At 37.3% G+C, this 27,743-nt stretch overlaps 1 protein-coding gene across 3 annotated transcripts in view; it reads right to left on the bottom strand.

The window, feature by feature from the left end:
* The window catches only part of LOC125074450 (unconventional myosin-Va), a 56,673-nt gene that overhangs the window by 9,515 nt on the left and 19,415 nt on the right, over positions 1-27,743 (bottom strand). The window contains exons 13-29 of one of the 3 annotated variants that reach the window (XM_047685815.1): positions 26,973-27,366; positions 26,317-26,397; positions 26,060-26,198; positions 25,611-25,768; positions 25,350-25,524; positions 25,170-25,259; positions 24,645-24,829; positions 23,780-24,036; positions 18,834-18,963; positions 17,691-17,769; positions 16,900-16,995; positions 16,336-16,444; positions 15,942-16,082; positions 9,925-10,004; positions 4,307-4,336; positions 3,112-3,218; positions 2,399-2,506 (exon numbers count right to left, since the gene is read on the bottom strand). In XM_047685815.1, coding sequence (XP_047541771.1) covers positions 2,399-2,506; positions 3,112-3,218; positions 4,307-4,336; positions 9,925-10,004; positions 15,942-16,082; positions 16,336-16,444; positions 16,900-16,995; positions 17,691-17,769; positions 18,834-18,963; positions 23,780-24,036; positions 24,645-24,829; positions 25,170-25,259; positions 25,350-25,524; positions 25,611-25,768; positions 26,060-26,198; positions 26,317-26,397; positions 26,973-27,366 — 2,359 coding nt within the window. The remainder of the gene's footprint in view (positions 1-2,398; positions 2,507-3,111; positions 3,219-4,306; positions 4,337-9,924; positions 10,005-15,941; positions 16,083-16,335; positions 16,445-16,899; positions 16,996-17,690; positions 17,770-18,833; positions 18,964-23,779; positions 24,037-24,644; positions 24,830-25,169; positions 25,260-25,349; positions 25,525-25,610; positions 25,769-26,059; positions 26,199-26,316; positions 26,398-26,972; positions 27,367-27,743) is intronic. The other 2 variants (XM_047685817.1, XM_047685816.1) reach the window with 2 other exon arrangements.

Raw genomic sequence — 27,743 nt, 5'->3', positions numbered from 1 at the left:
TGGTAATGGTTATACTGACAGATGTAATGGTGACACTGGCATTTTGGTAATGGTTATACTGACAGAGGTGATGGTTACACTGGCATTTGGTAATGGTTATACTGATAGAGGTGATGGTTACACTGGCATTTTGGTAATGGTTATACTGACAGATGTAACGGTTACACTGGCATTTTGGTAATGGTTATACTGACAGAGGTGATGGTTACAGTGGCATTTTGGTAATGGTTATACTGACAGAGGTGATGGTTACACTGGCATTTTGGTAATGGTCATACTGACAGAGGTGATGGTTACACTGGCATTTTGGTAATGGTTATACTGACAGAGGTGATGGTTACACTGGCATTTTGGTAATGGTTATACTGACAGAGGTGATGGTTACACTGGCATTTTGATAATGGTTATACTGACAGATGTAATGGCTACACTGGCATTTTGGTAATGGTTATACTGACAGATGTAACGGTTACACTGGCATTTTGATAATGGTTATACTGACAGATGTAACGGTTACACTGGCATTTTGGTAATGGTTATACTGACAGAAGTAACGGTTACACTGGCATTTTGATAATGGTTATACTAACAGATGTAATGGTTACACTGGCATTTTGGTAATGGTTATACTGACAGATGTAATGGTGACACTGGCATTTTGGTAATGGTTATACTGACAGAGGTGATGGTTACACTGGCATTTGGTAATGGTTATACTGATAGAGGTGATGGTTACACTGGCATTTTGGTAATGGTTATACTGACAGATGTAACGGTTACACTGGCATTTTGGTAATGGTTATACTGACAGAGGTGATGGTTACAGTGGCATTTTGGTAATGGTTATACTGACAGAGGTGATGGTTACACTGGCATTTTGGTAATGGTCATACTGACAGAGGTGATGGTTACACTGGCATTTTGGTAATGGTTATACTGACAGAGGTGATGGTTACACTGGCATTTTGGTAATGGTTATACTGACAGAGGTGATGGTTACACTGGCATTTTGGTAATGGTTATACTGACAGAGGTGATGGTTACACTGGCATTTTGGTAATGGTTATACTGACAGAGGTGATGGTTACACTGGCATTTTGGTAATGGTTATACTGACAGATGTAACGGTTACACTGGCATTTTGGTAATGGTTATACTGACAGAGGTGATGGTTACAGTGGCATTTTGGTAATGGTTATACTGACAGAGGTGATGGTTACACTGGCATTTTGGTAATGGTTATACTGACAGAGGTGATGGTTACACTGGCATTTTGGTAATGGTTATACTGACAAAGGTGATGGTTACACTGGCATTTTGGTAATGGTTATACTGACAGAGGTGATGGTTACACTGGCATTTTGGTAATGGTTATACTGACAGAGGTGATGGTTACACTGGCATTTTGGTAATGGTTATACTGACAGAGGTGATGGTTACACTGGCATTTTGGTAATGGTTATACTGACAGAGGTGATGATTACACTGGCATTTTGGTAATGGTTATACTGACAGAGGTGACGGTTACACTAGAATTTTGGCAATGGTTATACTGACAGAGGTGATGATTACACTGGCATTTTGGCAATGGTTATACTGACAGAGGTGATGATTACATTATTTTAGAATTATACGTAAGTAACACTAGTACATTGATAATGGGAACATTGATGGAAGTCTAATGCTTACATTAAATTATTATTATAATAATTATTTCGACATTATAACTTACGTGAAGACAACCAAGACACACTATTACACCAATAAATGCGTTTTTAATGTATAAAGTTCTCAATTCATTTATTATTTGTATGGAGGGGACACCAGGATTTGTATCTCTATATATAAATTATATTTATAACTAAATAATTAAGATCCTTATGTTTATAACAATGATAATTATGTTTGTTATGAAGGTTGTTTTTGAATTTGATTTGTTTTTTTTTTTATTTAATTAAGTTTGATTTTTTTTTTAAAAATACACGTTTATTTATTTCCCAACAGTCAGTTAAGTTAACAAGTGCAACAAACGCAATGGCAAATTAAATTGAGAACACGTTGAATATTCCCATTGTAACATTCACGAAAATGTTATCGTTGTAAAAAAATGTTTTTAAAGGGTTGCCAGGTAAGTTAAAACCGTCCCAATATCTTCTAAAATTCGGTGTTAATTTCATTATTTCTTCGGAACTGGAAAAGAATAATGTATAATGTGTTCGTTGATATTTCGTTTACGCATATTTATCGATATATTTTTTTTTTTTTAAAATAATAAGAAACATTATATAGGGTGCTTATTTATGAGTCGATTTGATCATCGAACTTAATCATCGTGTTAAATTTATGCAATTTGATTTTCAACCTTACGTCCAAGAACATAGAACATTTAACAACTTACTTTTGGTATTTCTCATTTTCATCTCGAAGCCGATCCATTTCCTGTTTCGCCTTCGATATGTGCTCCGCGTAGAACTTCTTCTCAGCGGATAATTCTTCTTGGAGTTGTCTGCAATGACAAGGAGGAGGGCAATCTTTTTAACAACACTAAGGCTCATGACGTTGTATCTTAGTAATAATTAGTAAGGGCTAGCCAATGATAATACTGTCTTAATTATAACTAACTAGTTCCTGCGTTTTCACTCGGGTTAAACGTCATTGCTAACGAGCAAACCTTGTTACGCCCTATGCACGTAGCGTCAAGTTATAGTATGCGTGTTGAACTTAATGTAAAGCTATCGAAAGTTCGGAAAATAAATTCTACCGATAAGAGCCGGCAAGAAACTCAGTACTCTTTCCCGTCACATTAATTACAGAGTATATCAGTAAACTACAAATAAATTGATATATGTCTTACGTAGAAATCAACAAAAATACTAAGTCAGCACTTTTTATCTTTAATATAATATTTTATTGAGTAATATGCCTTATCAATGCTTTTTTAGCATCAGCTTTAAATTTTTTAATAGCCAAGTTAAAAAAAGCTGTAGAAACAACATTTCGCAATAAATGGACTATCTAAGGCAAACTTTTTGCTATTATTCTTTTAGGTCCTGAGATTTTCGCATTCAAACAAACATACTATTCAGCTTTAGGTAAGTATAGATGACATACCTATTGATTCCTTTCTGTGCTTCGTAAGCCGTTGCCAGTTCGCCATCTTCGTTTATAATGTCAACATCCGAACCGTAGTTGCTTGCGAGCGACTTCAGATTCACCGTCTGTTGTAATAAAGTTCAAATTAAAATGATATGTTGATGAATTTTATACTAATTTTATTAATAAAAATAAAAACATGTACCATGCAACGTCAGCAAAAGAAAGCGATGGAGAAAAAAAAGGAAAAATTAATTAAACGATAAAAAACAATATAAAAATAACGCAAAATAAACACAGAAATAAAAAATGCGCTCTTATTTAATTTTTGAAGAATTAGAAATAACATGTAACAGAAAAAAAAATATCTATATTAATTTTTGATTTAATTGATTGTAACGTATTCACAATTATAGATCGTTAATAAAATGGTTTTTTTTTCGACAACATAAATCACCGCAAAAATTGTTTAATCGATATATCAATGTTAAATCCATGCGATTCAATGACATGAAAGTTCAACGGGCGGCCATGTTTGACGTTTACGGGCGCGCTCAGAAAGTGTGTTCCGAATAAAAATTCGTGCACGGTAATTAGTAGATGTATATTTGTTTAGTTTTTTCTATTTTACCCGAACGTAACCGGGTTTTACATCTATTTAGTAATCTTTTTTATCCTTTATAAAACATTAAAGATGAATATTACTACAAACAATAATTATTATGAAAACTATATTATAAGTAATCAGTTTTTTAAAGGCCAACATTTGTGGAATCTGGTAGATATGCAAATAGGTGAAGTTCGGCTTCGGCCAAATTGGACCGAAATTTTGGTCGTGGCTAAAAGACTAATTATATTGTACCTAATTATTACTTTCATTTTTAATTTATTTTTAATAAAAGAGTTTATCGGCTAGTATAGCTGGGCACTAAATTTTTGAAATGTGTCTTTAATAATCTTAAGACGTACACATACAATCACCATAAACTTCAACATTATTAATCTTCACTAATAAATCTTAGACTGAATTTATTTGGATTAATAACCTTCGGTCTGTGCTTATATTTATTACTATGTTAAATAAAAACTTGTAAAATAATCCTATTCATAGCTGAAAATTTAAACAACAAAATTTTAAAGCAACATAATACATTTATAATTAAAAAACTAAAATTAAAAAGCCCTATGTGATACTTATTACTTAATTACTCACAACACTCTTCAACGCTTGGAACCACGGTTTCTGCGACAACATTAAATATATATTTTAGTGAATTATTTATACAACTATACCTATAACACACACAACTGTAACCCCCCATTTTGACTCGATTAAATTAAAAAAAAATACTCTTTGTCCTTCCCAGAGACTCGCAAAATCAAAATATACTTTATTCAAGTAGGCTTTTACGAGCACTTTTGAATCGTCATTTATCAAAACCATTTAAAGTAAAGCTTTCACCGGTTCGGAATGTAGATTCTAACGAGAAGAACCGGCAAGAAACTCAGTAGCTACTCTTTTTCGACATCTAAAAATACAGTCATGTTGGTTAAATACAATTATATATGTATGTTATGTCTCCTGCCTGGAAGTCAACAAGCATACTATCTCTAGGACTATCTCCACACTAAATTGTATCTAAATCGGTTCAGCAGTTTAAGCTTGAATAGGTAAAAGACAGAATTACTTTCGCATTTACAATATTAGTATAGATCGAAAGCCCATAGAGTCCAGTGTACACGTGTATTAACAAGTCACGGGTTCAAAAACTAGACGTAGTGAATTTTAATGTGCATAAATTTAGTGTTTATCAGGGCCGGATATACCATATGGCTTTTTGGGATTCAGCCCAGGGCCCCGTGAATCAAGGGGGCCCCAGCTAAGTCAAGTCATAGTCAAAAATAGGCGATAATGCGAAAGAATGCATAACTTTATTAAATTAAATAGATCGTATGGTTTGCCCCGCGAGTCCTGCAATTAATCAAACCCATTCAATTTATTTAATTCAAGTCTACGTTCAAATATATTTAGGTGGGCCCCTAGTGTTAGCCCAGGGCCCCTAAGCTTTCGGTCCGGCCCTGGTGTTTATGTTCGGTTTATAATAAGTCATCACTTGCTTAGCAGTGAAAGAAAACATCGCGAGACAAACTGAATGTGTTTTGAAAGTTACTGAAATCAGCGTGGTGGAATAAATTCCTAATTTTCCTTAAAAGAGAAGGAGGCAATTGCTCAGCAGTGGGATTTGTATAGTCTTTTACTTCTACTACTCCCTTCATATAAATATTAAACTTTAATGACAATATGTCAATTTGTGCCGAAATCTAATAATCTCAACGATATATTAACTTTCTGGAAGCTATCTGGAAACCGGCTGTCTTGGTATGGGCATGTTTTGCGGAGGAATGAGGACCATGTTTTGAGAAAGGTTTTAGAATGGATGTGGATGATGGAGACGATGGATGGATTGTGTGAAAGACGATATGGTTAGAAAGAATGTTACTTCCGTTGACGTCCGACAGATAAGTATGGAAGAAGAGGACATGCTGCGCCGAACCCAAGTAAAATTGGGTTAAGGGCAGGAGGATATTAACATACACTTTTATGAATATGAGATACATAATACATGTACTACCCTTCTTTGTAAATCTAATCACCCCCGAGGCTACCCTCTTTTATTTTATAAATTGCGACTAACAAACAAAAATCCCATATACCTTCTTATCCCGAATGTGGAACAAACTCCTTCTACTAGGGAGGTCTCTGAATAGAGTCTTCACGAAAATACCTTCTGGAGGCACCATAATTTTTTTCATAATTCACATTTAACTCATAAAACTTTTATTGTAATCGATATTTCATTATTATTAACCAAAAGCAAAAATAATTTAATACACGGAACTTAAAAATATCACCTCAGATCTGTGTTAACGCAAAACTAATATTTAATATTTTTTCTAAAGAAATGTTTAGTTTGTACGATAAAGAATTACACACACACATACATAAATTATGATATAAGCTATTGTCCGTTTGTTTGTCTTAAAATAAAAATATATTTTGCTATGTATAAATTATATTTAAGTAAGTTTTGTGGAGTCTAGACCAAAATATTGAAGTTCTGTATATAAGACCTCTTTTCCTCTTAAGGAGAAGATTATTACACTAACCAGATCCCAAACGTTAGTTGATTCACAGAGTTTACAGGATTTCATCTGATATTTTCCTTTAAAAAAAATATGAGCACGTAAAATAAGACGCAGAAATTTGAACGCCCTTTCTTCGGTTATACATTACATTTTTACATTTACATACATTAACTGTAAATTTCCCACTGCTGAGCTAAGGCTTCCTCTCCCTTTGAGGAGAAGGTTTGGAGCATATTCCACCACGCTACTCCAATGCGGGTTGGTGGAATACACATGTGGCAAAATTTCATTGAAATTAAACACATGCTGGTTTCCTCACGATGTTTTCCTTAAACGCAGGTAGGCAGTGGTGCTTGCCTGGATTTGAACCCGAAATCATCAGTTTGTTAAGATGCACGCGTTCTAACCACTGGGCCATCTCGGACTTCGGTTTAAGTAAATTTTATCGACTATATATGTACATGAAATGTTAAATGCCTCTATAGGTTTATCATATATATATCACTCTGTACCCAATTTTCGTATTTTCTTTGTTTATTTTGATTCTCTTTCTTATATGAATAAATAACTACTAATTATCGGTAAATATACACGAGTAACGCATGGAGATATATATATATCTTATCCATAGCAAACTATATCTCATATCAAGATAAGTCATAGATAAAAAAATAAACTGTGCGTTTCGTAAAGCTACTGCCAGACGTTTGTAAAAATAATCGTTTTAAAAGCATTTTAAATTTAAAATTATTTTCTAATTAAAGCTTGAATTAAATTTATTTCTCATAAAAAAAGAAACATTCGATCTTCGAATGAGATGCGTACGATTTTGTCACTATTATTTAAATTGTGCCAGCACTCGTTACCAGGGCCCCACAGCCGTGAAATAGCTTAGTAGCGGATTCGTCACACGGTAAAAATGCTAGCGCAAGATTTTTATACTGTATTATTTTATTTAAATCACTTTTGTCTCAGATCTACCTGTTAACACAGATATAATATTTTTTTAATTTAGAATTTCTGATCGTCATAACATAAGTCACTCGATTTTTATTTCCAATAAAGTCACAATTATAATCTCTTACAGTCTTACGACGATGTTTTTTTTTTATTGTTACAGGTAGGCGGACGAAAAATGGAGAACCTGGTGATAAGTGGTCACCATCGCCCATAGACATTGGCTCTATAAATGATATTAACCATTCCTTACATGCGCCACCAAGTTTGTGAGATAAGACGTTATGTCCCTGACTGTAGTTACTGACTTACCCTTCAAACTGGAACACAACAAAACTGAGTACTGCTGTTTGGCGGTAGAATATCTAATGAGTCGGAGGTGCCTCCCCAGACGGGCTTGCACAAAACTCTACATATAATCAAGCAAATATATATTTTTGTCGTTCACTTATACTATGTTATCTGAGTCTTTCAAATCATTTGAGTCTATTGAACAGGTACACTTTTTCAAAATGTACTGTTTTAAATATAAACTTCGGGGCTGATTGATATTGTAATTTGAACACTTCTTTTGAAAATATCATTGAATTTCGTAACAATGAATTATACTTCTGTAACCAACAGCTTAATATCTTGTAAAAAATAATAATTTTGCAAGCTGGTAGTAGACGTACATATGAGTTTAACACTGAACCAGATAACATATTAAAAAAACTATATTTTTTTTCTTCAAATTAGTACCATAAATTTTCTAACACATTTACTCTTTCACATGTCTGGACCGTGCTTTATTTAATAAAAATATTATCTATACAAACATGTCTGACTTTATAGCGTGTCATTTCAATGCCGACATATTTATTTAAGTGTTAAGAAACAAACATATTATAATAATATCATTAATTTACTTTAAAACGAGGTTGGTTATGTATACTTGTTCACTTCCAGACAGTATATATTATAGACATATATAATTGTATTAAACTAACATGACTTTGTATTTTAAATGTCGGATTATCTTGGCGGTTCTCTGTATCTCGAACCGGTGGTAGCTTCACTTAATATAGATTTGCTAAATGACGATTCAAAAGTGCTTGTAAAAGCCTACCTTTTTTTTTAAATATATAAATAAATATTGGACAAGATTACATACATTACTCTGATCCCAATGTAAGTAGCTAAAGCATTTGAGTTATGGAAAATCAGAAGTAATGACGGTACAACAAACACCCAGACCCAAGACAACATAGAAAACTAATGAACTTTTTCTAGATCGACTCGAGCGGGAATCGAACCCTCAGAGTGACCCATGAAAGCCGTCGTACACACAACTCGACCACGGAGGTCTTCAAACTTTTACTTGAATAAAGTATATTTTGTATGTGATTTCATTTTAATAAAAGACATATGTAAGTGCAATACTGAAATGTTTTTAATTAACATGTTTAGTTAAATTGAAAAAACTAAAAGTCAATGTCTGATCACTGGAGTAAAGATATATTCACTGGTTTGACAATTAATTGACACGTCATCATTGGTCAGGGATTTAGAACATTAATTATTCAATGCAATTTTTATCAATTCGCAAAATAATAGCGTTTTAATGTTTGCAAAGTATCTGCTTCTGTGTAGTGCTTGGGTATTGGTGGTTTTGTGTAAGCTCAGCTGGGTAGGTACAACCCACTCATTATATAATATACCGCCAAACAGCAGTGCTTAGTACTGTTGTGTTGCGGTTTGAACGGTGAGTGAGCCAGTATAACTACACCAGGGATAATATCTTAGATCGAAAGGTTGGCGGCACTTTGGCGATATAAGAAATGGTTAATGTTTTATATAGCGCTTATGTTGCGGTGGTGAGCGTTGACCACCAGGTCGCCCATTTGTACGATCACAAATAATATACCTTCAAACATTACTGTTGTATACCACGTTAAAACCGACGATATTCTATTCCAATCACAAGAGCACAAAAGTCAAATAAACAACGAATTCACGCGATACCATTGGTCGAGAATTTGAAAAATCCATTTTTCCTACCTTATGAATTAATACCTTTTTGCGTGATATTTATAAAAAAAAAAAAATCAAAGAGCGCGCGACGCCTGTCACAGAGGCTTGGGTTTACTTTTTGGCGCGAAGTTTGAAGTTGAGTGTTTCACACAAACAATTTCTAAGACAGAAAATTGGTATTTGTTAATAATTACTATTAATTTAAAGTAATGTTTTGTTATTTTTTTAAATGTTTATTCGTCTATTCTTTTAAAAAAGTAATTTTCGCTTCTGGTCATTATGACTATGATGTTCATCATTACGCGAAAAAAGTCGCGTTTCGAACTTTATAATTAAAATTAAAGTGGATATAAGTAGTCAAGTGCAATAGTGTTGTATTTTTAAATAAACATATATTTATCATAAACTCTTAGTAGTGCACAATATGGCAGAGCTCGCTTAAATCTAAACTTTGTTAATCTTTATGTTTTTGTTAAGTAAAAATAACTTTAAACAAAAAACCGACATTAGAAACCTAAAGTTAATTCCAGAACGAAATCAACACATGGTAGATTGAAGTATCGACAGCCAACAGTACAGATACCTTACCATACTTGTATGATGTTTCAGTCCCACTGGAACCACAACGAATATCTAAACATCACTAGTACAGAAATAGTTAATATAACATCCGCAATAGAGTGAAGTCAGCCACAATAGTTTTGGACAACTCACCTGGTGTGTCAGAACATTCTTCAGCTGTATGCATTCGTCGCGACGTCGATCCAACTCCTCCTGCATGGCGCTCAGTTGTTCTGAAATAAATTCAAATTTTTATTACAAAAATGTAATTATCTACGAATTTATATTTCCAATTTAGATATTTATTTTGAAATAATACTAGCAATAAGATTTTAAATTAATTAACTTGACCGTTATTCGAAGCTTATAGCTATATGAGATAGCTCCCATATGTTCCCGCCTATATTTCTATCTCTTTCTTTCTCTTTTCTTACCACCACTCCTGAGTGGGGGCGAGTGGTGAAGCAAAGTGAAACCATTTGATTCTTCATTTGGCGTCCTAGTTCCCGCCACGTAAAGTTGCAGAGTTAAACCCATTTTACTTTTTGTATTAAAGTATAAAATATCTCTAGTAATAATCTTAATATATGTTTCTATAAAATATCTTTTAATTTTTCTAGATAAGTTGTTATTTTTGTGGTGACATTTTTAAAGGTAAAAGTTTATCTATCTACCTTCATATTATTATTTTCCTTTGTAAAAGTTATGAAACGGTTTTACCGTTCGAAAGTTATTGTTTAATGTAATATTGTAACCGTATGTACTAAAGATGTCAGGTAACGAGGATGGAAGCCCGGATTTAGCGACAACTAATCAAGGAAAGGCATCGAGAGTTCCTGCGCAACATATGAAGCGTAGGGCTTCTACTTCGAGTTCTAGTAGCAGCAGCTCTAGTTCTTCGTCGTCATCATCGGATTCGAGAGGCCACAATCATCGTCGCCGACGACAGAAAAAAAAGGGGAAGTAAACGGTCACGGCGCTCCAACCGTAAGTTAGATGAATTATCTAAACAAGTGTGTGATCTTCGGGAACAATTAGCAACAGTGAACAGTGGTTACATTTCCGATGTCAGTAGAAATATGTATCAAGATTGTGTTGTTCATTCCCCGGATGATAATCATGACAATATTAATGTTTCGGATCATAATTTATTTAATTTTGATGTAGCTACTAAATTAAAGGAACCATCAGTTCCAAAGACTTCACCTGAGCAATTAAAACAATTACACGAAGTTCAATTATTTGATAACACTAGCTGGCACGAATTACGATATTCTGAAACTCAAAAGTTGTATAACCATAGTCCAGGCTTTATAGACTTAGAGCCGAATGACGAAATAAGAGCTTACGATACGGCACGTAATCTTGCTTATGCAGATAAAGCCTATGCAGCCTTAACTTTCTGTTTTCTTAAACAGCGAGAATCTTTTGAAAATACGTTAAGAGAACTTTTGTCTTGGGCTCAAAGTGAACAAACTGTTTCTTTTGAATGTCTTTCTAGCAAAATCAATTCCTTATTTGGAGAAGGTGAGTTTCGTAGAACATCGTCAGATCTTCTTCAATTAATATGTGGCCATCGGGCAGAAGTCTTACAAATGCGAAGGGATGGAATTATTAACAAAGTCCGTGATCCGCTAATGAAGTCGACTTTACGTAAAATACCCCCATCATGCCATAATTTGTTTAATGCCGAAACATTCACTGCATCAATTGAAAAGGCGGGAGGAGTTCGGAAGGTCTTCTGGGGACTCGATAAGAAAAATTCTTCAAAGGTATCCGCCTCGCAGGCTGGATCTAAAACACACACTTTCCCCTCGCAGGGGAAAGCGCACTATATTTTGCCCTCGCAGGGTAATAATGAACATTTTTCCGCATCACACGTAAGTACTGCACCTCATATTGCTTGTTGCAATAGGTCTATGCATCCCTCGCAGGGTATGTGTAATCTTAGTGGCCCCTCGCAGGGGTCATATAATAATACACGAGATACAATTGGCCGACGATCCAATGATCTTTTTCGATCCCGTACGAACCGTCCAAGGCCAAGACAGCAAGACACTTACAGCCACAGTCGTAAACGTAATGCATCGCCCTCAACATTTAAGGGCAATAAAAGACGAAAGTTCTGACTCAATAATGTTTGCGGCGGGTCGTCTTGCACAATTTCACGACCGTTGGGCTCGAATGGAAGCACCAGCCACCATTTTAAAAATAATCAAAGGGTATCGCATACCTTTTGTTCAGAAACCTCCTCTTATTTACCCCAATCTAAAGTCATCAATTTACCATACTCAGGAATCGTTGGAAATGACAAATATTATCAACCAAATGAAACAAGAGGGGGTGCTCGCTGTGGCGAAAATGTCTCCAAGCTTTTTATCTACGATGTTTCTGGTTCCCAAAAGCGATGGTTCAGCACGTCCGATTTTCAACTTAAAAGCTTTAAACAGTTATATACACACCCAAAAGTTCAGTCTAATAAATGTCCTGAAAGTTCCAGATTTCCTACAAAATCAGGACTGGCTTTGCAAGATAGATTTGTCTCAAGCCTATTATCATCTAAAAATCAGCCACAGACACAGAAGATTTTTAAGACTGATTTACAAAGGCGAGCTTCTAGAAATGACTTGTCTTCCTTTTGGGTTAAGCACAGCACCAAAGACGTTTGCTGCTCTCACAAATTGGATAGCTCAGTGCTTGAGGGAAAAGGGAATCAGAGTGATTGTGTATTTGGACGATTTTTTACTTGTGAACCAGGATTCGGAAACGCTTCAAAGACATGTAAAGATAACATTAAATATACTAGAATTCCTGGGCTGGCTGGTGAACAAAGAAAAGTCTGTCACTGTTCCGCAAAAGCGTCTGACATTTTTAGGCATAGAATGGGATCCATGGTTAAACATAAAGAAGCTTCCGGAAGAAAAAATAATTCTTGTATTCAACAAGACCGCAAATATGCTTCACGCACGCATGACTTCACTGAAAGACCTTCAAAGTTTAGTGGGTCTACTCAATTTTGCGAGTTTTGTCGTACCAAAGGGCCGCTTGAATTTCCGGTCTCTACTAAAATTTTTAAATACCCTAATAAAAAACAAGTTAAAGATGTTGCATCATCTACCGGCCCCTGTACTAGACGACTTAATGTGGTGGAAAACGAATTGTCACAAGTCATCTCTAATTCACGCACCACCCCCATCTCACTTTCTGACGACGGATGCCTCAGATTTAGCATGGGGTGCACAGTTAGACAATTTAGCAATATCGGGTCAATGGTCTCCTCAAGAGCGAGTCCTTCATTGCAACATGAAGGAGATGTTAGCAATCTTAAAGGTATTAGAAGGACATTATCCGCTCCTTCAATACTCTACGGTGCTCATACAATGCGACAACAGAACTGTGGTAGCCTATTTAAAAAATCAAGGAGGAACCAGGTCGAATCCTTTGTTAGATCTCACTTTTCGCATTTTCCGGATTTTAGATTTGAACCGGATCGAAATCAAAGTCTTCCACATACCAGGAAGATACAACAGCCACGCAGACCATCTGTCACGATTACGTCGGCCTCCCGAATGGCATCTTCTACCATCAGCCACAGAGAAGGTTTTTATGAAGTGGGGAATTCCCTTGGTGGATCTATTCGCTTCGGAAAGAGCTCACGTAGTTGCGAATTACGTGACGCTGGACGTGATGGACCATCAAGCTCTCTTTCACGACGCCTTCTCTCGGATGTGGGATTTTCAGCTAGCGTGGGTGTTTCCTCCTCCATTCCTAGTACCCAAAGTACTGGCGCATCTAAACCGGTCGAGGGGCACGTATCTTCTAGTAGTACCCAGATGGAACAAGGTTTTCTGGAGAGCAGACATAAGGTCGCGAGCGTTAGCTGCTCCGTTCAGCATTTGGAATATACCACAAGTCTTGATAGACGTGACGACGGGCCAACCACCTCCCAATGTCCAGAAAATACATCTAGAAATATGGAAGTGTGGGGGTGGTCTGGGGACTTAGTTGATTGGAATAATGATCAACGAGAGTTATTAAGTTCATCTTGGCGTCATTCTACCCACAAGACTTATGATGCAGCTTGGAAAAGATGGCTAGCTTGGTGCGAGGAAAATCACATAAAAAGCACTGAGCCTAAAGGAACAGATCTAGCGCGCTTTCTGGCTGATTTATATCTTGTTCACGGTCTTGCTTATAATAGTATTCTCCTTTACAAGTCAGCAGTATCTACACTTTGCTCTTCAGATTCGTCTAGTGTATTAAGTCAACACGCCTTAGTAAAACATGTGTTAAAAGCAATTGCTCTTAAAAAACCCATTCAGGAAAAACCATCCGTATGGGATATCGAAGATATAATATCTTATCTTCAAGTTTACCAAATTCAGGAAGAAAATCTTTTTCAAGTCTCTAGACACACAGCAATTATTTTACTGCTTATTTCGGGTCGAAGAATCCACGACCTTACGTTATTAAGTATAGACGCTGACCTCTTTATACAAACTCAAAATTCCATCGTTTTTTGGCCTATATTCGGTTCTAAAACTGACACTCAAAGTTACAGGCAGTCAGGGTGGAAATTGTTAGTAAATACCCAGTCACAAAGATTAGACCCTATATATTGGATAAACAAATTAATTAACATTTCTGAAGTACGTCGCAAGGAAGTTAATTGTAATAATCTATTTATTTCTATTAGAGGAATTCCGAAGCCAGCATCACGGAGTGTAATCGCGGGTTGGATAAAGTCTATATTATTAGAAGCCAACATTACCGCTTCACCGGGCACTGTGCGATCTGCAGTGGCTTCTAAAAGCTGGCTAGCCAATTGTCCTCTGGATGAGATTCTTGCGAGAGGCAACTGGCGTTCAGAAAATACTTTTAGACGTTTTTATAAGCGAAAAGTAATTTCTACGACAATTTCTACCAATAAGGACATGTCACATCTTTTTGCTCCTATACAGAAATAAGATTATATTATAATGTTGATTAGCCTAATATGATATCTATATTTCTACACTTGTAATAGATCTTTGTGTTTATATGCCATCGGAACATTATGGCGTGCAAAATAATTTTTGTGTTTTGAAAGGCATATAAGAATATACTTTTTATATGATGATTACTTTTTGTTTATTATATGTTGTTACCTTCTTTTTATCTTTTATTTTACCATTTTTCTTTTTCATTAAAACTGAATAAAATTATTCTTAACAAAATAATCTATTCACATTGGCGTCCATTAATTTTTCTTACCACCAGGCGATAACAAACACGTCTCATATAGCTATAAGCTTTGAATAACGGTCAAGTTAATTAATAGCAGCGTTTTACCTACCATTAAAACGCATATTAATTTACTTACCTTATTCGAAGCTTATAGACAATTTCTGCCTGGTTTTTATTGAGACGCAATGAAGAATCAAATGGTTTCACTTTGCTTCACCACTCGCCCCCACTCAGGAGTGGTGGTAAGAAAAGAGAAAGAAAGAGATAGAAATATAGGCGGGAACATATGGGAGCTATCTCATATAGCTATAAGCTTCGAATAAGGTAAGTAAATTAATATGCGTTTTAATGGTAGGTAAAACGCTGCTATTAACATGGTTATTTTTATTACTAACAGTATTTAAAACGACATATTTACCATGTTTTTTATTTTTATTTGTTGGAGCTCGATATTTCGACATTATCTACGAATGTCTTGTTCACGAGACTGACGTTTGCGGGTAGATGTTGACGGCATTAGAAGTGTCCATATCGGACTACCTCCTTTCTCGTACGTTTGCTGCGTAAACACTGATTACCACTACCACTGTCACTTTCACCCTTACTATATGTTTTATTTGCACTCGAAACTCTACATTCACTTCTAATCTACACACTTCTTCAGCCTCGTGAACAAGACATTCGTAGATAATGTCGAAATATCGAGCTCCAACAAATAAAAATAAAAAACATGGTAAATATCTCGTTTTAAATACTGTTAGTAATACTAGCAATTTTCCAAATTGGTTAAGGCATTACTAATATTCCTATTTTAAGCCTATCACTTGTGTTGGGTGTGGGGACGACAATAGCCCAAGGGGTCAGGATCCATTACGCTATTGACGCTTCAATGAATATGGTAACTGGATTTAAGTCGGCGGTGGGGCTTTGCGTTGAGTTCTCACCGACAATCTCCCGCGAGGTCTGCGACGTGTCAGCGGATCGCAACCTCTCCAAGTGTTCTCGTAACTTTTTGTTCTCTATCTCCAATTCCTCGACCCTGAACCTGTCGGTATCTGGGTTTGAGGGCGGTGACGTCATACGATCTGAAATATTAATTTAAGTATGAGAAAATAGAGCCTGTAAATGTTCCAATGTTCTCCCCAGAGGAGGCTTGGAGTTCGTTCCCTAGTCAAAGTTTCATTTTGAAGAATGGAAGGGGTGGGAGGGGGGGGCGTCTAGTATGTGTATCATCACTTTAAGTTAAATATTTTTATCCAATCTTTAACAAAACCGACACTGAATATACAAATATAAAAATGTAAGTGAAAACGAAAGAGAAAGATAAATCTGTCTCACTCATAAGTCTCTCCTCCAAGTCCGCAGCTCGCTTCGCGGTGCGGGACAGTTCGCTCTGCAACACGGATATCCTGTTCTGCATGCGGAGGACCAGGCCAGCGTCTGCCATCTGTGTAAAAAGATTGAATCATCCATTCAAAGACATTATCCCACTGAGTTTCTATAGCAGATTCTTCTCAGGTTCGAGGTATTTCTGTACGAACTGATGGTAGATTTTTGACAAACAGTAAGCAAGTGTAACGCTTTTATAGTTATATATATATATATATACTTTGGACCATATCAATACTGACGTTAGTAGTTAGTCCATGAGTTTGCAAGGGGAAAGCAGGGGTTACAAGCTTGTTTTTATTTCTTGTATTTTAAGAACAGTAGAATAGTCTCAACTCAATTAGTGGATAATGTATTAGTAGGTTAAGGACTTTTTTGTGTTAATTGAATCCAACCATCATCAACATATCACAATCCGTATCTTGGTAAAAAAACTACAAGCACAAGCATTCTCGAGGGGGGATGACTAGGTATGCTCGTCGTCAAATAAGTAGGATAAGGGCCAGTGCTCACCGGGGCAGGTCCGTTGTGCGAGCCGGCGGACCAGTTGACGGCCTCCAGCGCCGGCCGGGACGACTCCACCGAGCGCACCGACCCGTAGCCGAAGTCCTGCGAGTACACCGCGGTTAGTGCGCGCAGATATTAGTAGATCGTTATATTCAATGCCGATGAAGCCCAAGGGAATGCCAATAATGCCATAGACTATGTAATCCTACAATTATTTTCAAAATATCAACTAGTGACTTTTGTGTCCAAACTTGGCTAGTCCAGTTGGAGAAGGTCACGATCTAACTAACGACCTTACCACCATAGAACCAGTAAGCTATTAATATAGATGTTTTACATTTTTTTTTAAGAGACTGAACCGCAACGGAAAACGCCGAAGCGAACAAACGATCCAAATATTCGTATCTTATTCCTAATAAAGTTCCCTCCCATTTGCTGTTTGAAACACCAAGGTTGGACCTTAGAGTAGTAGTGCGAAGTATAACACCTCGCCTTATGGCCTCCACTGGTGACAGGAAGGCTGGTTCGTTTTTTGCCCAGAGGATCGGAATTGCGATTCAACGGGGAAATGCTGCTAGCATTCTTACCACCATTCCATGTGGTCATGGTTGGCACGGTAGCAATTATTTTAATTGTCTATAGTGAAGGCCTTGATATTAATAATTGATATTAAGAAAATATGGTCTGAGTATATCTTAATAATTAATATGTTTAGCCAGTTCAATGTTAAGCTAAGTTATTATTGGTTAAGTGTAATTTAGCAAACTTAATACATAAAATGATAGAATCGAACTCACATCCTCAACGGTGATCTCTTGCTGGGAATTAGTGCTGGCATCGGACAATGATCTTCTGTGTTCTTTGGGCACTGGAGCTCTGGAACAGAACAGACAGTTGTTTTACAAAAGAACAATTCACCTGATATTCGACACGCCGTCCCTTTTTCAAAAGACATTAACTGTTTTAAGTTTTTATCTGAACGCTCTTTGGTAAAGCAATAGACCAAATACTATTTTAAGTCCATTCCAACGACAGCAGTTAAGATAAATTTATATTTATATATATGATTTACTAAAAGCTTTGCTATATTTATAATACATCACTATTACATTTAATTACTTATGTAAAAACGCTTTTTTTAGAAGGCGGCCGGACAAATGGTCCAACTGTTGGTGATTGGTCACCACCGTCCATAAAAAATAGCAACGTAAGAAATATTAACCATTACTTACATCGCCAATGCCCCACCAACCTTGGAATCTAAGATTTTAAATCCCTTGTGAATAGTTACACAGTGAGCATTCTCCTTCAAACCGGAACACAACAATACTGAGCACTGCTGTTTGGCGGTAAAATATCTGATGAGTGGTTTGTATCTACCCAAGTATACACGCTTTCCAAAGTTATAAAATCATCTTCGCCGACATCACGAAACGGTATTTACGAATCCATAATAAAAACTAAAGATTATTTAAAACTCGGTTAAATGTCCGTTCAAGGTCAACGTTGTTTATATATATCTACTCCTCCTGCCATTGAATTGAACAACAGTTCATTTCAACGATATAAGTATAAACTGTTCATTTCAATGGCAGGATAGTGATACTGAGTGAATGATATGATTTTAATTTAATAAGTTACTTGGTGGTAGGGCTTTGTGCAAGCCCGTCTGGTAGATACCACCCACTCATCAGATCTTCTACTGCCAAATAACAGTACTCTGTATTGTTGTGTTCCTGATAGAAGGATGAGTGAGCCAGTGCAATCACAGGCACAAGGGACATAACATCTTAGTTCCCAAGGTTGGTGGCGCATTGGCGATGTAAGGAATTGTTAATATTTTTTACAGCGCCTTTGTCTATGGGCGGTGGTGACCACTTACCATCAGGTGGCACATATGCTCGACCGCCAATCAATGCCATAAAAAAATAAATGCTCACCTAGTTTGAATAGAGTCGAAACGTTCCTGCAATTCGTATTGAGATGATAACAATTTCTGTCGACTCTGTCTCTCTGCTTCCAGTTCGAGACACAGCGCTTTCTTCTCGGCTTCGTGTTGCTTATCGCGTTCTGTAAATAATATTTACTTAAATGTCAATGTTCTTAATCGTGTTGTTAAAGTTACTCATAACATAACATAAACAGCCTGTAAATTTCCCATTGCTGGGCTAAGGCCTCCTCTCCTTTTTTTGGAGGAGTAGGTATGGAGCATATTACACTACGCTGCTCCAATGCGGGTTGTTGGAATACACATGTGGCAGAATTTCGTTGAAATTAGACACATGCAGGATTCCTCACGATGTTTTCCTTCACCGCCGAGCACGAGATGAATTATAAATACAAATTAAGCACATGAAAATTCAGCGGTGCCTGCCTGGGTTTGAACCCGAAGTCATCGTTAAGATGCACGCGTTCTAACCACTGGGCCATCTCGGCTCCCACTGGGCCATCTCGGCTCAGTTAAACATAATATCAGTTTCCTGTAACAACAAATTCAGAACTCACCGCGGGACGCGATCATGAAATGTCTATAATACATGCAACATTGACCAAAATAATTATTGCATTTACGTACATCTCAGAATCGCGTGTCATCGTAAATCGGCTTTCAATATTTCACGAATGAAATTTGAAGTGAGTTCTTATAGGATAGGGTTTATTCTCTCTTTGTCAATTTACTTGACATTCAAGAGAAGACAGAGGCTTCATATGTCGAGATATAGTGTCGCACTACACAAGAACTAAATAAAACGAGCTAACTTTATTGTCTTAGTGTGCGTGACATCTACATGATAATTTGTTTACTAAAACAACAAACTCTATTAAAGATTAAAAAACCAACTAATTAATAAAATAAAAATATACTTTATTAGAGTAGGCTTTACGAGCACTTTTGAATAGTGATTAAAAGTAAAGCTACTACCGTATCGGAATGTAGATTCTAACGAGAATAACCGGCAAGAAACATATATATCGTCGTTGCGTCTGGAAAAGTCGCTATGTGTTTTTTTTCTTATTTTTAGATTGTAATGCCGTTTTAACCGTACGTACTGTAAAAACAGTTTTGTGATAACTTCGATAATTTAAAAGTTTTAAAATTTAGCTATGTGACGTTCATACATCGGAAGCTACATACCGCTGCAAACAATAAAACGGCATAAAAATCTAAAAATAAGAAAAATACACAGCGACTTATGTAATATAAATAGTATAATAAGGATAATATTTAAAATTAAGGCCACTGTCTCTGATAAAGAGCGCTAACATTAAAGTGTCATCAATTAAAACATATTTTTTAATCTATGATCTAAACAACTCGATTAAAGTTTAGTCTACAATTATAAATTACTTGCTACGAGAAGCTATCTGGAAACCGGCTGTCTTGGTATGGGCATGTTATGCGGAGGAACGAGGACCATGTTGTGAGAAAGGTTTTGAGAATGGATGTGGATGGATATAGAGGTAGGACGGTCAAGGAAACGATGGATGGATTGTGTGAAAGACGATATGGTTAGAAAGAATGTTACTTGTGAGATGTCCGACAGAGAAGTATGGAAGAAGACATGTCAAAGTCAAAGTCAAAAATCTTTATTCAATATAGAAGTGTATACACTTGCTTATTGATTGTCAAAAATCTACCACCGGTTCGGAATTTAGCACCACAGACCTGAGAAGAACCGGCGAAAGAAACTCAGCGGGATATTTTCTTTTTTTTTTTTTACCATTTTCCGTGTACAATGAAAATTATATTTTAGTTATTTGAAACAGCCTGGAGGCGATCATTTCATTCCCAAGGTGTGCAGTCAACTAAAAAGTCATTAGTGTTGTAATATCCTTTAGCACACAAACGCTCTTTATGCTACGCCGACCCCGAGTAAAATTGGGATAAGGGCAGGAGGATGATGAATTATAAATGACTTCATATCACCAATATAATTTAAACATGTTTTGCAAATATTTTTATCAAGATTAATATTATAAAACGCATAGTAATATTCTATGAATTTACATAATAATATTCGTGTCTTATGTCAAAGTATTATTTTGTCCCATTAGCTGTTGAAACACTTGACCCTTGGAGTAGTAGTGCAAATCGCTTCATTAAAACTATAACACGCTTTTTGCCTCCACTAGTGACAGAAGGGCTGGTTCATTTTTTGCGCAGAGGATCGGAATTGAGACTCAACGGGGAAATTTGACGACCTCCGTGGTCGAGTAGTGTGTACACCGGTTTTCATGGGTACGCTACTCCGAGGTCCCGGGTTCGATTCCCGGCCGAGTCGACGTAGAAAAAGTTCATTAGTTTTCTATGTTGTCTTGGGTCTGGATGTTTATGGTACCGTCGTTACTTCTGATTTTCCATAACACAAGTGCTTTAGCTACTTACATTGGGATCAGAGTAATGTATGTGATGTTGTCCAATATTTATTTATTTATTATTATTTAAATGCTGCTAGTATTCTAGTATTCCTAGTATTCCATATTATATTACTATTGCTAGTATTCCACGCGGTCAAGATTTACACAGTAACTATTAATAATTCATACATACTTGTATATATTCAAGGACGTAATGTTAATAATTCTTATGTAAATAAAATTTACACGTGTACACCGTACATTAAATTCATTAAAGGCAAGTCTGCCGTTTAAAATACTAAATGATACAATAAATATGTAAAGACGACAAGAATGCACTCAATAGGATGATTTTTATGTATAGGTCAACGGGTCAATATTGTTAAGGTAACCTTTCCAAAACTGGGCCCGTGACTCGAACTCTTTAGACCACGGTCCATGTCCGTTGGTGTCTGACACTTCATTCGTTTCCGTCGCCACCGCGTCCGGTGGCATCACCATTTTATATTTATTTACTGTCACTAATACATATGAAAATGTCACTAATAATAATGAAGTTCATCGTTTCATTTGACTTTTTGTGGACTGTTTATAATTGGTTCTTGAACTATATTAGCTAATAATTAAAAAAAAAACAAATTAAATTCGCGCGTCAACGACATTTTATATGAAAACATTCTATCGTGAAACCGAACCGAATCATTTTTATTTTTAAATTATTTGTTATGTTTTTTTTAATTAATCGTAATTTCACTACTAAAAAAAACCACAAAAATATTAATTATAATTTTGGATTAAAACAATAAAGACTAAAATCCGTAAAGCAAAATAAAATATTATCTATTATAGATAATATGTATCTAATCGTGTAAGAGATATCAGTACCCCCCCCCCTTTCCCTTGGGCTAAAATAAGTGATCAATTGGTATTGATAACAAATGATAATAAAAAATAATTAAAATGTTTAATAGATAATTTGAAACTGACTAATCGCAATTTATTGTCTAAGAGTTTCTTGTCGGTTTTTCTCGGTGTCTACATTCCGAACCGGTGGTAGCTTCACTTAATATAATTTTTATAAATGACGATTCGAATGCTTGTAAAAGCCTACTTGAATAAAGTTTATTTTGATTTATGAACAAAGTTGAGAACTTAATATCAGGCGCATTTAGTTTTTCAAAAATAAACAACTATCTGTATATCAGAGGTATAAATCTATTTCAATACATGAAGGACTTTTTTTGTAATGTCCGATAATACTATGACACCAACAACATTACATAGAGTCGCTTACCGCTGTCTGTACATACGTAGGCTTAGATCTTTAAAATCTTACAATGGACTTTGATGCGGTTTCTAGATAGATTGATCAAAGAGGAAGGTTTATACGTATAATACATGCACTACATTTAGAAACGCTGATAATTTTAGAGGTTTCTAAAGAGATGTACTAAATGAACACATTTCTTGCGCTTATATGGAGAACGCTGACTCAACCCAACGGATAGATCAAAATAATGTATTGTACAGTATTGTAAACATTAAGAAGGTCTTAAAAAAAGTCCGCAACGGTACATGTCAAGAGCCGAGATGGCCCAGTGGCTAGAACGCGTGCATCTTAACCGATGATTTCGGGTTCAAACCCAGGCAGGCACCACTGAAATTTCATGTGCTTAATTTGTGTTTATAATTCATCTCGTGCTCGGCGGTGAAGGAAAACATCGCGAGGAAACCTGCATGTGTCTAATTTCAACGAAATTCTGCCACATGTGTATTCCGCCAACCCGCATTGGAGCAGCGTGGTGGAATATGCTCCAAACCTTCTCCTCAAAGGGAGAGGAGGCCTTTATCCCAGCAGTGGGACATTTACGGGCTGCTAATGCTAATGCTAATGGTACATGTCTATATCTTAGGGAGAATCCACAGTGAACAATTTTTTTTTGCTTTTTACGAAAAATAATGACTTATTTTCGAAGCGATTATAAGCAATACAGCATTAATCCTTATTACTACGACTATAAGACTTGTAATGGTCTTTATAAAACTTTTTACATGGTTTCAAAATATATTTACAACAATATTATGTAAAATATTATTATTTTAGTTTAACTTTATGCATGAAACAAAAATTATTTAATTGTATCTTATTACCATAGACAAGTAAATAATGTAACTTGAGTTTCTCGGTAGAATCTACATCCCGAACTACTAGTGAAAATGAATTAAAACCCTGCTTAAATAACCCTAGTTAAAAAATATTTGATTTGATTTGTTGAGCGGGGTTTCAAACTCGGAAAAATGTAAACACGACTATATTAACATACTGTGTAATTTAAATGATGGAAAAGAGTAACTACTGAGTTTCTTGCCGGTTCGTATCGGTAGAATCTACTCTCTGAAACGGTAGTAGCTTTAAATTTAATTCAACACCGTAACATGGCTATTCAAAAGTATTGTATGAGCCTACTTTAATAAAAAATATTTTGATATGTTTGGATGTATGTTTGTATGTATGTATGTAACTCACCCTCAATAGCCATTTCGTAATGTTCTTTATTACTCTTGAGCTCATTGGCCAACTTCTCACTCTCCGCTTCCCATACTTCTTTATGCTTCTTATAGTTTTCTTCTATGGCTCTCTTCTCCTCTATCAACTTCTTATTCGTTTCCTTTTCCTTCGCTATGTCCACACGGAGCGTGTTGAGGAGGTTGTCTTTGCTCACAATGTCGACTTTGAGTACCTTCGCTTCGACTTCGACGAGTTTCAGTGTTTCCACTTTAGCTCTATGAAAATATTAAATTTTATTAACGATTAGCTGAACCCGTTGCTTTATTAGCACACAAACCCGTCTCCAATTTTAAATCCGTGAATTTAATTTGGTGAATTTAAAAAGAGAAGATTATGACTTTTCTCGGGGCTTTAAGTTTACCGTATACATAATTTAATAAAATACGTATACGTCTCGGGACGCCCGACGGAAGTGATAATGCAAAAGAAACGTCAGTTCAAAATACGGCTAGCGCTATGGGTTAGAGTGAGAGGCGCCTGCCTACGGCTGCCGTAACGCGTTACGTAACGACGCGGTTTACCCTTCCATAAGAAGTTATCACATCAAAAGTTAAGTGGCTTGGCTGTTAAACACGCAAAGTTACTTTCGCGTTTATAATATTTGTATAGATTTCATCAACATCCACTTAAATGATGAATATGGTTAAACTATTACCTTCATTCATCACTTTTAAACAGAAAAATTTTACTTGGTGGGAGGGCTTTGTTAGCCTGAGTAGGTACTGCCCACTCATCACACTTGCCGCCAAATACAGCGCGATACACCACGATAATGCTAATTGTCGTGCTCCGGATAGACGGATGAGTGAGTGGCGCGACTCACTTGAGGTCGGCGATGGCGGCCTGCAGCGGCTCGATGCGGCGCGCCTGCCCCAGCGCGACCTCGAGGCGCTGCTGCAGGCTGATGATCTTGTTCTCCAGCCCCTTGTTCAGCGTCTTCACGTGGTCCAGGCTGCGCGCCTCGATGCGCAGCCGCTTGTACTGCCGCCGGGCCGCCCAGCGCCGGACCTGCGGGCCCTCGTTTGTTAGGCAATTGATGGAGGCAAGTGGATTATGCCGACATTGAAACGATTGGCATTCAGACTCTAATGTCTTTCTTGCTCCCTTCTCTTTCCTTCTTTAGAGATTTAGAATTTCAGAAGCAAGAAAATATTATTGTTACACTGTAATTAAGACTTTTTTATCGATAGACAAATAAAACAATCAGAATGGTGTACTCTTGCCAAAAGTTTTAACTAGCAAAATCACTTGTATATTCTCATATTGAACATTGAACTGGTACAGATTTATGTAAATAAATACATTTAAAAAGATACACAGTGCACATATAAGTATAGTAAGGTCATACCGCAGATTGACATATGATGATCTGTCGTCTCTTCTTCTTCGCCTTCTGCCTCGCGAGATAGCCGCGCGCATAGCGTTGTATTCCAATGGTCTAAAAATTTGTAATTAATTTGAATTTTAATCCGGCTCGAAGGACCATTTTCATTCAATACACGAACGAACACTACAGATATTTTCTTACCACTTTAAGAATCTTCTTATTTTTGTACAGTTTTCTGGCCAGGTATCCTCTACACCGCGCCTGCAGGCCGACAGCCAGCTTCCGTAACCTCCTGTACTTGGTCCGCGCGAGCCAGCCGCGAACATTCTTCTGTATCTTAATAGCGGCACGATTACGGCGAATCTCTTGCACTTTTCTAGTGAGGAAAAAGAAGATATATATATGTATACAGATACAATAGAAGGCAGCGGTAAGAGGCCAGGGGGAGGGGAGGCGGCTCACCGGCGCACGAGGTGGGCGCGCGCGTGCGCCTGCAGGCCGCGCAGCGCGCGCACGAGCCGCGCGTAGCGGCGCCGCGCCACGAACCCGCGCACGCAGCTCTGCACGCGCACGCAGTACAGCCGCTGCAGCTCCGCGCGCACCTTCTCCAGGAACGCCACCTGCGCCAGCGGCCCGTACGCTCATATTAGGGGGGGCGACCGGTTTCAGTAGGCTGTATACCGTCACGCTTCGACCGAAGGGAATGTTACAAACACGAAGGATTATTCCTTTTGAGAGCTTCCGTTGCGTGTGCTATGCGAACGGTTAGTCTCATAAATATTATTTTTAGTTTAAAATTAATCGGATTAAACCGACTATGTCCTCTTATCTACCCGATGTCCGACTGAGCGTTCAGCTCATTTATCATCATCATCAGCTACGGGAACATTCCGTTACAAAAATGCGCGTACCTGTCCGGCTCTGAAGAATATCTTGGTCGCGCCAAACTGGTACTTGTCCGGATCCTTCACGTGTCGCTCGAGAACTATCGAGCACGTCTTCTTAATGTTCGCTCGATCGATGTCTTTAGACCGACAGAGCAGGCGATATCTGTCAATGACAATATTAGTCTCGGAATAGTTTACACTTGCTCCAACGCAGATCAGTGGATATACATTTAAATTTACTATAATAGATTGTGTATGATTATTTGGTATTTATAACAAACCTTTGGAAGAAGTCCTGGTAGAGCCATCTCGATGGAAAACCGGCCGATGATATCCTTATGGTTTCTAAAACACCACACGCTCTGAAAAAATAAACATTTACTTTATAAAACTAAATACCATATGAAATTCCACTAGTGTGATAATAAAAACCTCAGACAAAGCAATTTTATACGTCGCCTATAAACATAGGACGAGTGTTTACCCGTGAGTTTTTGTTTTTTTTTCGGCCTTCCGACTGTAGCTAACGTAACTCGTGTTACAAAGAAACAACTTTGATCTTGATCGTTGAACGAGATGTAAAATAATTAATAACAATTATGAATCCGTGAGAAAATGGTGGTTTGAATGCCGGCAAGGAAGGTTGTTATCGAAAGTTTTAAAATAAAACTGTAGTTGATAGAGTAGTGTTGTACTCTGTATCATATATAATGATAACTCAGCTATATCATGTACTACAAACAGTTTCCGGTTAATCCTTAATTATAAAATGCACTATTCCACGTAACTACTTAAATCTACTTCAATTATAGTTCGAACGTAACGTTACGTTCAAAACGCCATGATTTCGCTTGAACTCTCGACCAATGGTCTAGCGTCAATTCGCTATCAAATGTTGTTTGTTTATGTGCTGTTGTAGTCGGAATGGAGTACCGACCTCAGCTGGTGCACGGCGCGCGAGGCGTCGAACTGGAAGGCCTGCTTGGTGTCGTTGGGCTTGATGCAGCGCACGTAGTGGGGGGTGGTGGCCGACAGCGTGCCCATGAGCGCCGACAGCGAGGCCCGGAACTGCGCGCCCACCGTGGCCTTCTGGCCGGACGCGCGCCGGGCCGGCTGCGTGAGGCTGCCGGCCGCGGGGGGACGGCGTCGCGCCGGGGGGGGCAGCGTGGCGCTCTGCTCGCCCGGGTCGGCCAGCATGACGCGCACGAGCCGGCAGCCGGCGCCGGACCGGATGCACTCCAGCTGCTCCTCGAGCACCGTGTCGCGGTTCTTCTCGAGGAAGCCGCCGCACTGGTACTCCACGTCGTCGGCGAAGTGCTTTATGATGAACGCTGTCGGGCGGGGCCGCCATTAGGGCGTCGACTTGAGGTGCCATTTATCATGTTATATTTGTATTATAAATTAGTTTCATTGTTTCCAACCAGTACCTTACAAGTCAAGTTCAGGTTTTCAAGTTTCACTCAATTAGAAAAGGATCTCTGTATATATTTAATAGCTGACAAAACAATTTTTTTTTGGTGTTTAATAATATTACTCGTTGGTAGAGATTTGTGCAAGCACATCTGGGTAAGTACTAACATAAAGCACGTACACAAGTAATCACAAGGGCCATAACGTCTTAGCTCTTGAGAGCTCTTGAGACCTCGAGGTGGCGATGTAAGAGATGATTAATATTTCTTACAATGCTAATGTCTATGGACGGTGTTGT

This window comes from Vanessa atalanta, chromosome 27, assembly GCF_905147765.1.
Source record: "Vanessa atalanta chromosome 27, ilVanAtal1.2, whole genome shotgun sequence".
NCBI classification, from domain to species: domain Eukaryota; kingdom Metazoa; phylum Arthropoda; class Insecta; order Lepidoptera; family Nymphalidae; genus Vanessa; species Vanessa atalanta.
This window is presented reverse-complemented; position numbering and strand designations above follow the sequence as displayed.